At 34.6% G+C, this 12,226-nt stretch overlaps 2 protein-coding genes across 4 annotated transcripts in view; one reads left to right on the top strand and one right to left on the bottom strand.

Annotated features, from left to right (window-relative positions):
* LOC136807261 (F-actin-capping protein subunit beta-like) overlaps positions 1-6,363 on the top strand; it is a 12,846-nt gene extending 6,483 nt beyond the window's left edge. The window contains exons 2-10 of one of the 2 annotated variants that reach the window (XM_067063861.1): positions 1,811-1,900; positions 2,333-2,568; positions 2,804-2,883; positions 3,139-3,263; positions 3,735-3,788; positions 4,333-4,398; positions 4,721-4,797; positions 5,429-6,027; positions 6,217-6,363. In XM_067063861.1, coding sequence (XP_066919962.1) covers positions 1,811-1,900; positions 2,333-2,568; positions 2,804-2,883; positions 3,139-3,263; positions 3,735-3,788; positions 4,333-4,398; positions 4,721-4,797; positions 5,429-5,516 — 816 coding nt within the window. In that variant the 3' untranslated portion in view covers positions 5,517-6,027; positions 6,217-6,363. Of the gene's footprint in view, positions 1-1,810; positions 1,901-2,332; positions 2,569-2,803; positions 2,884-3,138; positions 3,264-3,734; positions 3,789-4,332; positions 4,399-4,720; positions 4,798-5,428; positions 6,043-6,216 lie in introns of both variants that reach the window. The other variant, XM_067063862.1, reaches the window with a different exon arrangement.
* Positions 6,364-7,247: 884 nt separating this feature from the next.
* LOC136807260 (uncharacterized) lies at positions 7,248-11,637 on the bottom strand. Of its 2 annotated transcripts, none has more exons than XM_067063859.1 (5): positions 10,714-11,637; positions 9,348-9,436; positions 8,747-8,800; positions 8,031-8,174; positions 7,248-7,510 (listed from the first exon to the last, which is right to left on the bottom strand). In XM_067063859.1, exons 1-5 carry the CDS (start codon positions 11,606-11,608, stop codon positions 7,343-7,345), a joined length of 1,350 nt encoding a protein of 449 aa, XP_066919960.1. In that variant the 5' UTR covers positions 11,609-11,637; the 3' UTR covers positions 7,248-7,342. The 2 variants fall into 2 exon arrangements, with proteins under 2 accessions (XP_066919960.1, XP_066919961.1); XM_067063860.1 differs by having other exon boundaries at positions 7,368-7,510; positions 7,990-8,174.
* Between the last annotated feature and the right edge of the window lie 589 nt (positions 11,638-12,226).

Raw genomic sequence — 12,226 nt, 5'->3', positions numbered from 1 at the left:
ATAAATTTTAGCGATCTGTCGATTCGACGTGTTTTAGCAAGATTTATTTTAGGGAAAATAGGGAAAACTCGCTAAGACGCTAAAATTAGTCTCGCTAAAATTTCTACGATTAAAGTAATCATTTAAAAAACTTTATTTGCTTCCAATTGCTTCGTATCGTTAAAATTGGAAAGTCTTGGACTATCTTACTCAAAATTTATCGCAGAACATGATTGTGTTAAAAACTTTTTCCCGTTTGACCATGTATTTGCCTTAGGATTTTGAAAAATCTGAACCCTCTATAATCTGCTCAAGCAATCTCAACCGGGACAGGATCACAAAGCATGCAATCGCACACGGGCGTAAATTTTAGCTGTGTAATTGCTGGCATACAGCCTTGGCAGTCAAGCGCGCAATTAAGAGGATTTCTCAGACTGGTATTATTAAATCATGCCAAACACCACTGTCCAGTGTAAATCAAGCTTTCATGAGAGATGTAATGTGCTCCATCCTAAAATGCATTATTTTTACATAAAATAACCAACCACAACAATCTAAAAGTTAGCTATAGCTGTGTAACTGCAGAAAGAAAAATGATTGCTGATGATTGTCTATTATATTGAAAATATTTGGGAGAGGAAGTCGTCTATAAATGCAGAAAAACACTACATCAGGCTAAATAATAGAGGGTAGAGTAAAATACAAACATTTTTCATTTTTTCATGGCAGAGATGTGGTAGGGGACCAATCCTTATGATATGTAGCATCCTTCGTGGAACTCAACCGCGTGTGATTGATTTGAAAGTAGATGGGATTGACATAAAACAAAAAAGTACTCTCAGGTACCTAATAGCCAACCAGGGCATTCTTATTCCACCCCCCCCCCACCCCCCCCACCCCGCTTATTAATTTTGGGGGAAATGTTTTTTTAAATTTTCTCTTTTCTCCTGTAGTTCTGCTGTATTAGCCTTATTTTTAAAAATTTTCCACCCAGGACATTTTTATTTGTACCTCCTACTTATTGAGTTAATTGAGATCCCCCCTCCCCGCTTATTCCAACCCCCTCGGCTATTAGGTACCTAAGAGTATATTACAATAAGTTTTGTACTCAAACATATAAAGAAATACAGGCTTTCGAAGTTCAAAATTCTGTCAGTTAGAATACGATTGACATCAATTTTTTTGTTCTTAAACATAACAGATTCCACAGGATATCAAACATTATAATAGTCATATCTTAAATGTGTTTAAGTATAAGAGTTGCAGTTTTTTGCTCGGGATTTTGTGTTCCATCTAATGATAACAATCATTTTTGTTGAATTCGACTTTTAAAAATCGTCAAATTCTTACTCATTTTGGAGGTTAGGAGTTTGCCTACAATATAAGTTTTTTGGGGCCATAAAAACTTTTGCCAGACCAAATCTGTGGGCTCCCTCTCAAAAAAGTTTCAACATCCTATCTGCTTTCGAACCAATCACATGCAGGTGAGTCCCATGAAAGATTCTATTGATCATAAGGATTGGCCCCCTTCTAATGAGGGAATAAAAAAGGAAAGTTCTGAGACTGAATTTTGGGGAAAAACAGGACGTAAAACTTGCTGGACATTAAACTAATTTCTAGATTGGATGTAATATGCTGAAGAAGGGCTACTTTTTAGCAAATATTTGTGATATCAGTTGCTCCTTGTTCTTAAACCAGTTTCAGGGTGTATATCAAACATAACTTGAAAAACTCACATGAAAACTACCAATCAAAACTGATGGCTAAAGATAAAATTATTTATAGATTGTTTTTACACTTTATGCACAATACATTGTTTTTCACGATTTAGGGTGACAAACAATTGGACTGTGCGTTGGATTTGATGAGAAGATTACCCCCACAACAAATTGAAAAGAATTTAAGTGATTTAATTGACCTCGTAAGTATATGCTTTTAATTTCCAAGTTAAGTTCTAATTTGTTCTTGTTTTAGCCGAAATTGAGTGGTTTATTTTCTTAAATGGATTATCAGATTATTTTTTTATATTTGGCTTTTAGAGATACCTCTTTATGGTCCAAAGAAACACCTTAGTCTTTGACCTAATTATTTTCTAAAGCTGAGATATTCATAAGCGTTTTTAAGCTATTTTAGTGAAAATTTGTCGGTTCTAAGCTAAATATCAAAAAACTATCTAGCGCTGTGATCTCTAGATCTAGGATAGTGCCTATTCCCTGTGCTAAGGGAAGGTTTATCTCTCTTCTCTCTCTAATATCAAAAATCGTCTGATAATCTATTTAAAAATTTCTTACAAAAAGGATATTTCATTTTTGTGAATTTTTTATGCTATGATACAATTTTATAATTCCTTCAGCGACCAGAATTATGTGAAGACTTACTATCATCAGTTGATCAACCACTAAAAATTGCTCGTGACAAAGAAACGGGGAAAGATTATTTGTTATGCGATTACAACAGAGATGGTGATTCATACCGGTCACCATGGAGCAACACATACGACCCACCACTCGACGATGGTGCCCTGCCTTCAGATAGACTTCGTAAATTAGAGATTGATGCCAACGCTGCTTTTGATCAATATAGAGAAATGTGAGTGATTTCTTTTTCGCACCAAGTGTTTTCGGAATCATCAATCAACAACTTTTTCACATGCTGTGGAGTTTGTAGACCTGGTGGTTTTAAAGTCTGTGAAAGCTATTTTTCTTGGGGCTCTTTAAGATTACTTGGTATTTGCATTTTGAAGTAAAGCAAGATGTATATTTGATAATTTCGTTCCTCAGTCCAAAAGATATATCATATTTTGTATGAATTGAATTTTTTAAAGGTATTTTGAGGGTGGAGTATCATCTGTTTATTTATGGGATTTGGATCATGGGTTTGCTGGCGTCATCTTGATCAAGAAAGGTATTATTTTATTTTTTATACAGTCTCTTCACAAAAAACTGAGAATGTCAGAAAGCAATTATTGGTAGCTTTTCTGTTCCATGAGACTTGTTAACTACTTAATTAACTAATTGGTTTTAAATCAATTTGTGTTTGGTTTGGAAAAATCCGGGAAAATTTAAAAGAACACACAAATGACGGGGATTTTTAAGATGAATTGGAAAACACCTTTATAGACTCTTCTCTAAAATTCTACACTTTCCATTTCATTTCCAGCTGGGGATGGATCAAAGAAAATTCGTGGATGTTGGGATTCTATTCATGTGGTCGAGGTACAAGAGAAGAGTGGTGGAAGCAAGGCACACTACAAATTAACCTCCACTGCTATGTTATGGCTCCAGGTACTGAGTTTATAGAAAATCGCACGATGGGTTAGTTTTTCTAACTTGGCGCCCCTTCAAAGAGAGCAATTAATCGTTGATTGTATTCTGTAGAGAGCAATTAATCGTTAATCACACTCTTCATTGAGGCGACTATGTTTACAAAATAGAGTTTAATATTTCTTTTTCGCTTTTTTTATCGAATGTTTTAATTTCATTCGAAATAGATATTCGAAAATTGCACTCTTTATTATGCAATAACATATACTTAATGCATGATTTGTATGTACTGTAGAGGGGGGCGTACAGGGGTCGCGAAGAAAGAAATACCGACGCAATTCTTTTGAATCACCCTCAACACTGGCAGCAAAAATTCGTTAAAAACAGCTAACACCTCCTTACTGTATTCTTTCAATATAATTGTAATATAATTGTAATATAATGGTAAAACTGAACTGAAAAATTAAATTTTTAAGTTTATCTTTTTTATAGACAAACAAAGCATCATCAGGGACGATGAACCTTGGTGGTAGTTTAACGAGACAGGTGTGAACATAATTACTTTATTCATTTACTTTATCTTCACTGTAAGTGCACTCATTCCCAATTTTCTCTGTCTAAAACTATAGCACTTCTTGTAAATAAGCTTATTATAGTTACAAACTCGTCTCCAGTAGGAATAGTAAAAGCCATAATTATATGCATGTAAGGCAAAGTTTTTAATTTCTTCACACTTGAACATTACATCTAAGAGTAGACTGGGTGATTTTCTCTAAGCCTGATTTCCGATTTTGATCCAATGAGATAAGAGAACTGAAGAGCTGGAACTGTAACTTGCTCCACACACGGATCTATATGTGAAAACAAGAAGGCTGTTATTTTTAAAATAATAGCAGGATGGTGGTCACACAATCGTAAATAAACTGCTATACTATAAAAACTACACAATTTGCTAGAAATGACTTTTTTTTTAAGTTTTTACTTTTTTAAATATCAACGCAGCAGAACTTTTAAGTATATCCGTGAGCTGCATCTAGTGTAGTGAAGCTTTTAAAAAATGTCTTTTTTTATACGTTTATCACTTTTACAGACTGAAATGGACAATGCAGTTAGCGACAGTAATCCTCATATTATCAACATTGGCCGTATGATTGAGGTTTGTCCATTTAATTATCATAAATGGAACTTTTTATATTCGCGTGTCCTTATAGATAGACTGGATGGCTTGATTCTGCTTAATTAATTACTTTAATGAATTCAGTGTCATAAAGATTATCAAAACGCAAAGTTTAGCCAGAAGTGGAATGTAGTCTTAACTTGTCCTAACATTTGATTTTCCTTTTGGCTTTAACACGATTAGCTCATAAACTTGTTGATATACATCTTGACATACAACTTCATTTTTGTTTTGAAAATGTCATTTTTATTTTCATTGATACCATGCTAGCTTTGACTAACTTCAACTCGTTTTCATTTAGGATATGGAAAATAAAATTCGTAACACTTTGAACGAAATTTATTTCGGTAAAACAAGAGATATCGTCAACAGCGTTCGGTGAGTTTAGAAAAACAATAAGTTATCCAAGCTAGTAAATTTGAACTGGTTTCCATAATTGTTTCAAATATTATTGTTGTTCTTAGTATCTATCATCTGCTTCATGAGAAGCATAGGAAATAAACAATGAAAAGTTTACCTTAATAAGGATTTAAACTCTAGAGAAATCTTCCAAGTATAAATCTTCAAAAGGACAGAAACTCTCGAGCGCAATCTTCTTGCAAGTAAATACCTTAAAGGAAGAAATTTTGGCGGGAATTTAATTTGGCGGATGGCCGGAAAAGGTTTTTAGAGGGAATTTAATTTGGCGGATGGACGAAAAAACTAAATTTGGCGGGGATTTAATTTGGCGTTTGCTGAAAAATGTATCCTTAAAATGGCGTAAAAACAGCAAAAAAATGCAAAAACACCTTCAAAGAGATCATATTTTCAAAAAGTTTAATTTGGCGGGAATTTAATTTGGCGGATGGCGGAAAAAAGAAATTTTGGCGGGAACTTAATTTGGCGGATTCTGGCCAAATCCGCCAAATCCGCCAAATTTTCTTTCCGCCAAAATTTCTTCCTTTAAGGTACATCTTCAAATTTATATAAGAATACGAAATCTTACTTTCTCAAAAAATGTTTTTTCTAGTTCCATCAACAATTTGGAGGACAAGAAGAAACAAAACAACCTCCAAGCTGAACTCTTCAAAAATCTGAAGGCTCGCCAAGAAAAATAGATCAATTCATCATCATCAGCCATCTTCTATTTTTATACAATGCCGAAAGAAGAAAAAGGAGTTGTGAGCTAGTCTAGTTTCGTATGTTTTAAATTATAAAAAAAAGACCTTTGGTGTTTGGATAGCTTGGAATTAAACTTTCTTTTTTCCTAATTTTCCCAAACATTTACATGGTTGTATTATTGTATTGGTAAGAATATACAATAAATTAAAAAATCGACACGCAAAAAATATTTTGACATTTCAAATTGTAATTTTTTTAATTGTTTATTATATCATTTGGTGAAAACTGATTAATTTAAGAAGAATTTTTTTGATTATTTTTTTTCCTTTGTAATTTCTTCTTTTTTTTTGTTTTTGTTTCTTTATATTGATTGCTGTAACATGTGACTAGTTAAATTTTGAAATCTTACTCCAAAAATTTTGTCCATTTATTTTGAATTGAGTTTAGAGCGAAACTTGATTTCATATTCTCAATCGAACTATCTAGACTATTATGTCAAATCTAACCGCCTGGGAACTCCCGGTGTCGTGGAGCAGCAGTGGAGGTTTTTCTTCCAGTAATGCTAGCAATGCTATTTTATGCTCGTGCTTACTTTCTCGAGGCTTGGCTAAAGGTGCCAAGCCTCGAGAATGCTCTAAGGGGTGTTTAGAGCTCATTAACAAGCCCTCACACCTCAGAGAAAGTTAGCCAAGTCAGTGGTCCAAAGTTCACGCAATTTTCTATTGATAGAAAGAACTTGAATTTTTTTTGAATATCATTTTCAGGCAGTAGTACTATTAGTAGCTTTATTATTGTTATAAAAATTTCAAATAAAAATTAAAACAGTTCAAATTCATTCACTTATATATTTTAATATTTTCACTCCTTTGCTTCGATGAGCACAAAATATCTCCAATTTCAAGCCAGCTAAATAGTTTTAGCACTTCCATTTATATTTGGATCAACTTTCATTGTTTTACGGGGTGCAAAAAAGTTGGCAGATATCTAAGAGTAAGATCATTTGGCCTGTGTGCCATATCTGTTGGAAAATTGGAAAAGTTAACAATCATGGAAACAGTCTTCTCATCTTCAGATTATTACAATCTGGTCAGTGGCCATCTAGAAGTGCCTCTAGTTTTTATGTAATTGTCATTATTATATTATAGCATAAAATCTTTAAAAAATCTCGTATATACATTTTCAAAAGTGATCAATGATATAAAATATTCCTTTATTGTTTTATACGTCAGCTGGACTTACTTGGAAATGTCTTCCCTGTTTAGCATAAGCTTTTTGTACCTTTTTTGACCATCTTGTTTATATCGGCTTACTTAATTGGTTTGTGTTTTAGAAAAGTTAAGAATGACATTCTCAAATTAGTGCAGTTGACGTTAATTATTTTCAATACTTTGAGGTCAATTTAATTTACATACAGATCCCGAAAAATTCAACTTTCTCTCAATGATAATCATAAAAATCTTCTATTTACAGTGTCAGTTAAACAAATAAACTAATGGGCCAATCAAATGACTGGAATTTATAATAAGAATGTGCACCTTATTACTGCTAAGGTAAGTCAAGGAAGAATCCAACATTAATTAGTTCCCTTTTATTTCAAGAAATAAGACTGAATGAGAGACAAAATTAAGAACAGATTTTTGGTAGAAAAAAAGGCAAGCCCATATAAACATATATTTTTTATTAGCTACAGCTTGGAAACTTTTCTTCATTATTCCATTCAAGGCCGAAGAGGTTGGTCTTTTTAGATTGGCAACGAAAACGATGATGCTTTGTTAAAAACAAAACGTCTTAATGTTTCAGATTTAGTGTTCAACCCGTTACATCAATACTTGGGGCATAACCAGTAATGCAGCAAACATTCCATGGTAAGACCTTTAACAAGAGTATAACCAACACAATGACATTGGAATCGTGGTGGATCCGTGGTCACCTTGAGTTGTATGGAAGATGCCATACCGTCACATGATGCTCCAATGATCGTTTTGTTAACCTGGAAAAATTCAAAAAAGTTTTGTAAGATTATGCTTCTTTTTTCTTCACATGATTTGTTATTCATCCTTGTAATGTTTTCAACCCCATTCTTACAACAAACTACAGATATATCGAGGAAAACAACCCAAAAGGACAGTTACGCTAATACCCTTCAACTCATTGCGGTGGTACATAAAGTTAAACATGAAGTTTGGAATAGCATGCTTATCATTAGAGTTGAAAAAGCATAGTAACGATTTTTTAATAGGAATAATCTGGCCCTCTCCAAAGAGTGTTAGAAATAGACAAAAATCCACGCGTCTGTAAAATTTGAAATAAAATCCAAGGTCTAGGGTGGTATCTAAAATTTCGACACGGTTCTACAGGGGTTTGACCTTTCAAAAAGACATCCTCAACATAGGGGCTGAAATTTCTTTCTCGAGCAACCCAAGTATGGATTGGCAAATTGCCGAAAATTAGCCAATAGAGTAGCTTTACCGGTAAATAGGATTGTTAATTGAGAGTGAACTTAAACTTACTGGTGCGTTCACCGTAGCGAACAGTTCAGCACCAGGTGTGTCTCTTTTCAAGTCAGTATTCAAGGCTCTTTTTCTTTTGTATACACAATCTTTGAATGTTGTTATACTGGCATATTTACTGTTGGTATATTTGTCTTTCGGTATCTGAAATTGTATAAAAGTAAGTAAATATGTGAACATGACAACTGACATGTTTGTCACGTGATAGAGGGTTTAATTTTCACAGATTTTATGGGCGTTTAAAAAGAAGACTGGTTTCGAAGTACTTAAGAAATCTGTGGCACATGAAAAAAAATCTTGAATCTTCAACCTTTCATAAGCAAGAAAAAATGAAACCTGAAGAATCGTGCAGCATTTAAGTTTAAAGGATTGAATCTAGCGCTCTATTTATTTTCACGTGGCATATTTTTCGAAATCTGGCGATATATTTTACTTTCAATTCGGCGTTTTTTCATTTGTTTGTACGAAAATCAGTGGCTTCTTTTCCCATCCAAGAGTTTTGTCTTTAGCCCCTTCAGGGCTTTAAATGCTTTTCAGTCCCTGGGTTGTAAGAGCTAACATTATGTATATGTTTATAAAATATAAGAAGCCAGCGGATGTTAAATTTTGACAAGTTTTTGCATGAAATTGTCTTCTCGTTTTGGAACCTTCTTTGCTGTTAGAACCACTTCCCCCTATTGAACTAAAAGATAGGTCCATCATAAAGAGCTCCTTACCTTGTTGGCAAGAGAACCGACTGTATTGTTGACTGTTGATATCGTCCGATCCAACTGGAAAGAAAGACAAGCTAATTTTAAACACGCACGGGGGACGCAAGTTTACTCTGACTTTACTGACAAAGCAAAATTAAAAATAGTATTCCTCAAAGTTTTGTGCGTCTATCTTTGCAACGTCAGACGATAAATTGGTTAAGCTGGAGGGTCACAAGGTCGACAAAGATAAAACTGAAATGATGGACAACCTCTGGGTTTATTTTGACTTTCGCAGACCGCTTAAAGTTACACGAAAAATAGAGCCATGTGGAAGACGCGGTTATTTCTTTTGTTAAAATGCTGCACATACGGTAGGAGAAATTAAACGACGTTCTTGAAGATTGAATTTTTGCCTCAGGATAAACAGATATCATCACGAGATATGTAGACTGTTGGTGAAATGTCAGGGAAATATTTTCTTGTTTGGATTGATTTGAAGTGCTTCCTACTGCACGTTCCAACTTGTAAAAGCCGAGAAAAAATACTTCATTTGTTTTAGCTATCCAGTCTTGTTTGGTAACAGATTTTGTTTACTTGTTTACTGTGTTGTTTATTATCTACATACCTTTTTGAGATGTGACGTAATGTCCTTTAACGAGTTAAGCATTTGATTCAACTGTGTATTGTCAGGACCAGATGTTGTGCCTGATGACCCTAAAACAAAAGAATGATACATAGTAGTTTTGAATTTTTAAATTTTATTTGTATTTGCTAACTGTCTAATCTAAAATTTTACACAAATTTTGAGCATTCGAAAACAGATTGTCGTATTTCATTCTTTAGAGTTGAATCATAAGTTGATAATATGAGGAAATCATTGTTATACTGTCTATTTCCACATTTTAGCTGAAAACAGAACGTGCATATCTGCCTTTTCGGACATTTCATACCAAGAAACGAATACATGATTCTTAAAGGACTTTCCTTTATCAAGACGTGAGAAAATGCCCTTTATTTACCCCAGGAAACGGAAAGAAATAGAGGAAATTTTCAAGAAACCACAAACATACAAAAAGTTGACCATATTGTCAACAAAAATACAACATGAATAGTATGACAGTCGAGAAGTTTCAGATGAAAAGTTGAGAAAGAGAAATAAGCTTAAAACTCACTTTACAAAGCAAGTTTCGTATAAAGCAAACACCTTGAAACAACGGTCTAATAGACCTTATGGGAGTTTTTTATTTTTCTAAAACAGTGATGCATTGTGGGATTGTTTCGGGGGTATTACAATAGAATTCCCTCGCTGAATTCCTAAGAGATATCTATTGTAATACCCCAGAAACAATCCCACAATGCATCGCTTTTTTAGAAAAATCAAAAACTCCCATAAGATCTATTCGACTCACACTGACTAAGCCTTGTTGATTTTTCGGAGAAGATCTTTTTGGTTGTTTCCCAATTATCCACTCAATTGTGACATACACTGACATTGACAACTAACGTCCCTTTTGTGATAGGAGATTGAGGGATGTATACCTTATCTGATATTTTCTAACAATTTTACGCCCCCGTATCTTACACCGTATCCGCTTGAAAAATTGACCATGAAAAGTTACTTGGCGCTAGAAGCTGATTAGACGATCCTATCGTCTACACAAGATCACTAAAAAAGGGAATAGTTTAGGAGAGGCGTGATAATTTCGGGTGGAAAGCAGTGGCGGAGATGTTTACAGTGTATGTTGTTTTGTTCCAAAAATCTACCGCCACTTTTTCCCCGTAAACCGCCCTGACACCCTAACTCTTTCTCGCATTTACTTTAAACGGACGATAGCATCGTCTAGAAGCTGATACGCCATTTTCGGTAACATGGAGCCACTCATCGATTTCTTTTTCCTTTTGTGCCACAGTCACCCTCACCCGAGGTCGATTGAATCGGTTTTTACAGTAAAAGTCAAAATAAACTAGCTTAATTCATATTTAACCCTTACCTTTATTTTGCTGGCTATTGCTATTGCTCACATTGCTTTGCTCGTGTCCATCTTGTTGGTGGATTACCAGAAAAATACCAATAATCAATGCTACGATTGCACAAACACCAAATATGACATTCAACACCATAAAACATTGTTTGGTTGGTATACCACATACCGTGTTCCGATTCTTACATATTGTTCGTGTGCTTGTCGAATTTTGTTTAGTGATTGAGATTTTATTCAAACCACGATCGATTCTATGGTTCGTTTCAGTCATTGTTGTTGATTCATATAGAATGTTCTTTTTCTTGCTCCCGCCAACGCTGGATGGTATAGGGCTCTGCCTATAGTTATTCTGATCTAAACTGCCACTTCTATTGGACTCATACAATACGTTTGCTTTTTTATGACCACCGATTGGCAAAGTTCGTGAATGTTGATGTCTTTGGTTTGTCGACATTTCGTTATTAGAGTCAGTATTATGTTCCGGTAGCGAATATAAACGATCTTTATGTTTGATATCAGAAGTCTGTTGTTGAAACTCCGGTAGAGAATAAATCTGATGTTCCTTTGATGGTTGACTAACACCTGAATGACCGCCATCTCTGGTCATTTTCTCATATCGTTGCAAGTCCTCATATCTGGTATCTTGGTTGATCGGTGTTGGTGGTTGATGGACATCCAATGCTGTATATGCTCCACTGATTTGAGAATCTCCTCTGTTTCCTTCAGATTCGAAGACTTCATAAGCTTCATTGGTAAGACCGATGCCAGATTCGACGGAAAGTGAACGATTGTTTTGATGGTGATTCAAAGTATCATATTCATCGGATGTATGGTTTATGATACTTGTTTTAGATGTACTTAATGGTAGACTTGTGGTGAATGTCTGCATCTCTGAATTCGTCATCTTGTGCTTGTGTTTATTTTGTGTTCAGGTCTGATCAGATTAAAGGGATTTTTATCATATTGGGAGTTTATTGTGGCTTGGATAACTTGGATTGCGTTTATGGTTACGTTTCAAGAGATTATTTTCGGACGGAGGATGTGATGCAAATCTCGAAACATAGCCAAAACGTAAATCTTATGATCCAAGCCACCACAAACTTCCAATTCATGATATGCACCATTGCAATGTCTTCCACGGACCCAACAGCTGATTGGTTGTAAGTGACGTATTGACTGGTTTAACTATTGAGAGTCCGTGATGTAATGTGCATATCATGAATATTAATATTACTGGGTTGATTGGGCCGCTAATTAATTTTTCGAAAATTTTCCACCAAGGACATTTTTATTCCGACCCCCCCTCCTGCTTATTAAGTTTTGAGATTTTTTCCAGCCCTCCTTGCTTATTCCAAACCCCCCGGCTATCAGGTACCCGAGAGTAGCTACCTAATCTGATCCTAAAAGTTCTCGACTAAGAAATGGATGTATTATGACACATATTTTTGCTAACTGCACTTAAAAAGTACAAGACTCTTTTGTTTGTAGCATGGTTTTTGTCGTAAATTTGCACATGTAAATT

Source organism: Clytia hemisphaerica, unplaced genomic scaffold, assembly GCF_902728285.1.
Source record: "Clytia hemisphaerica strain Z4C2 unplaced genomic scaffold, Clytia hemisphaerica genome assembly, whole genome shotgun sequence".
Lineage (NCBI taxonomy): Eukaryota > Metazoa > Cnidaria > Hydrozoa > Leptothecata > Clytiidae > Clytia > Clytia hemisphaerica.
The sequence above is the reverse complement of the archived record's forward strand: the minus strand, read 5'-3'. Positions and strand labels throughout refer to the sequence as shown.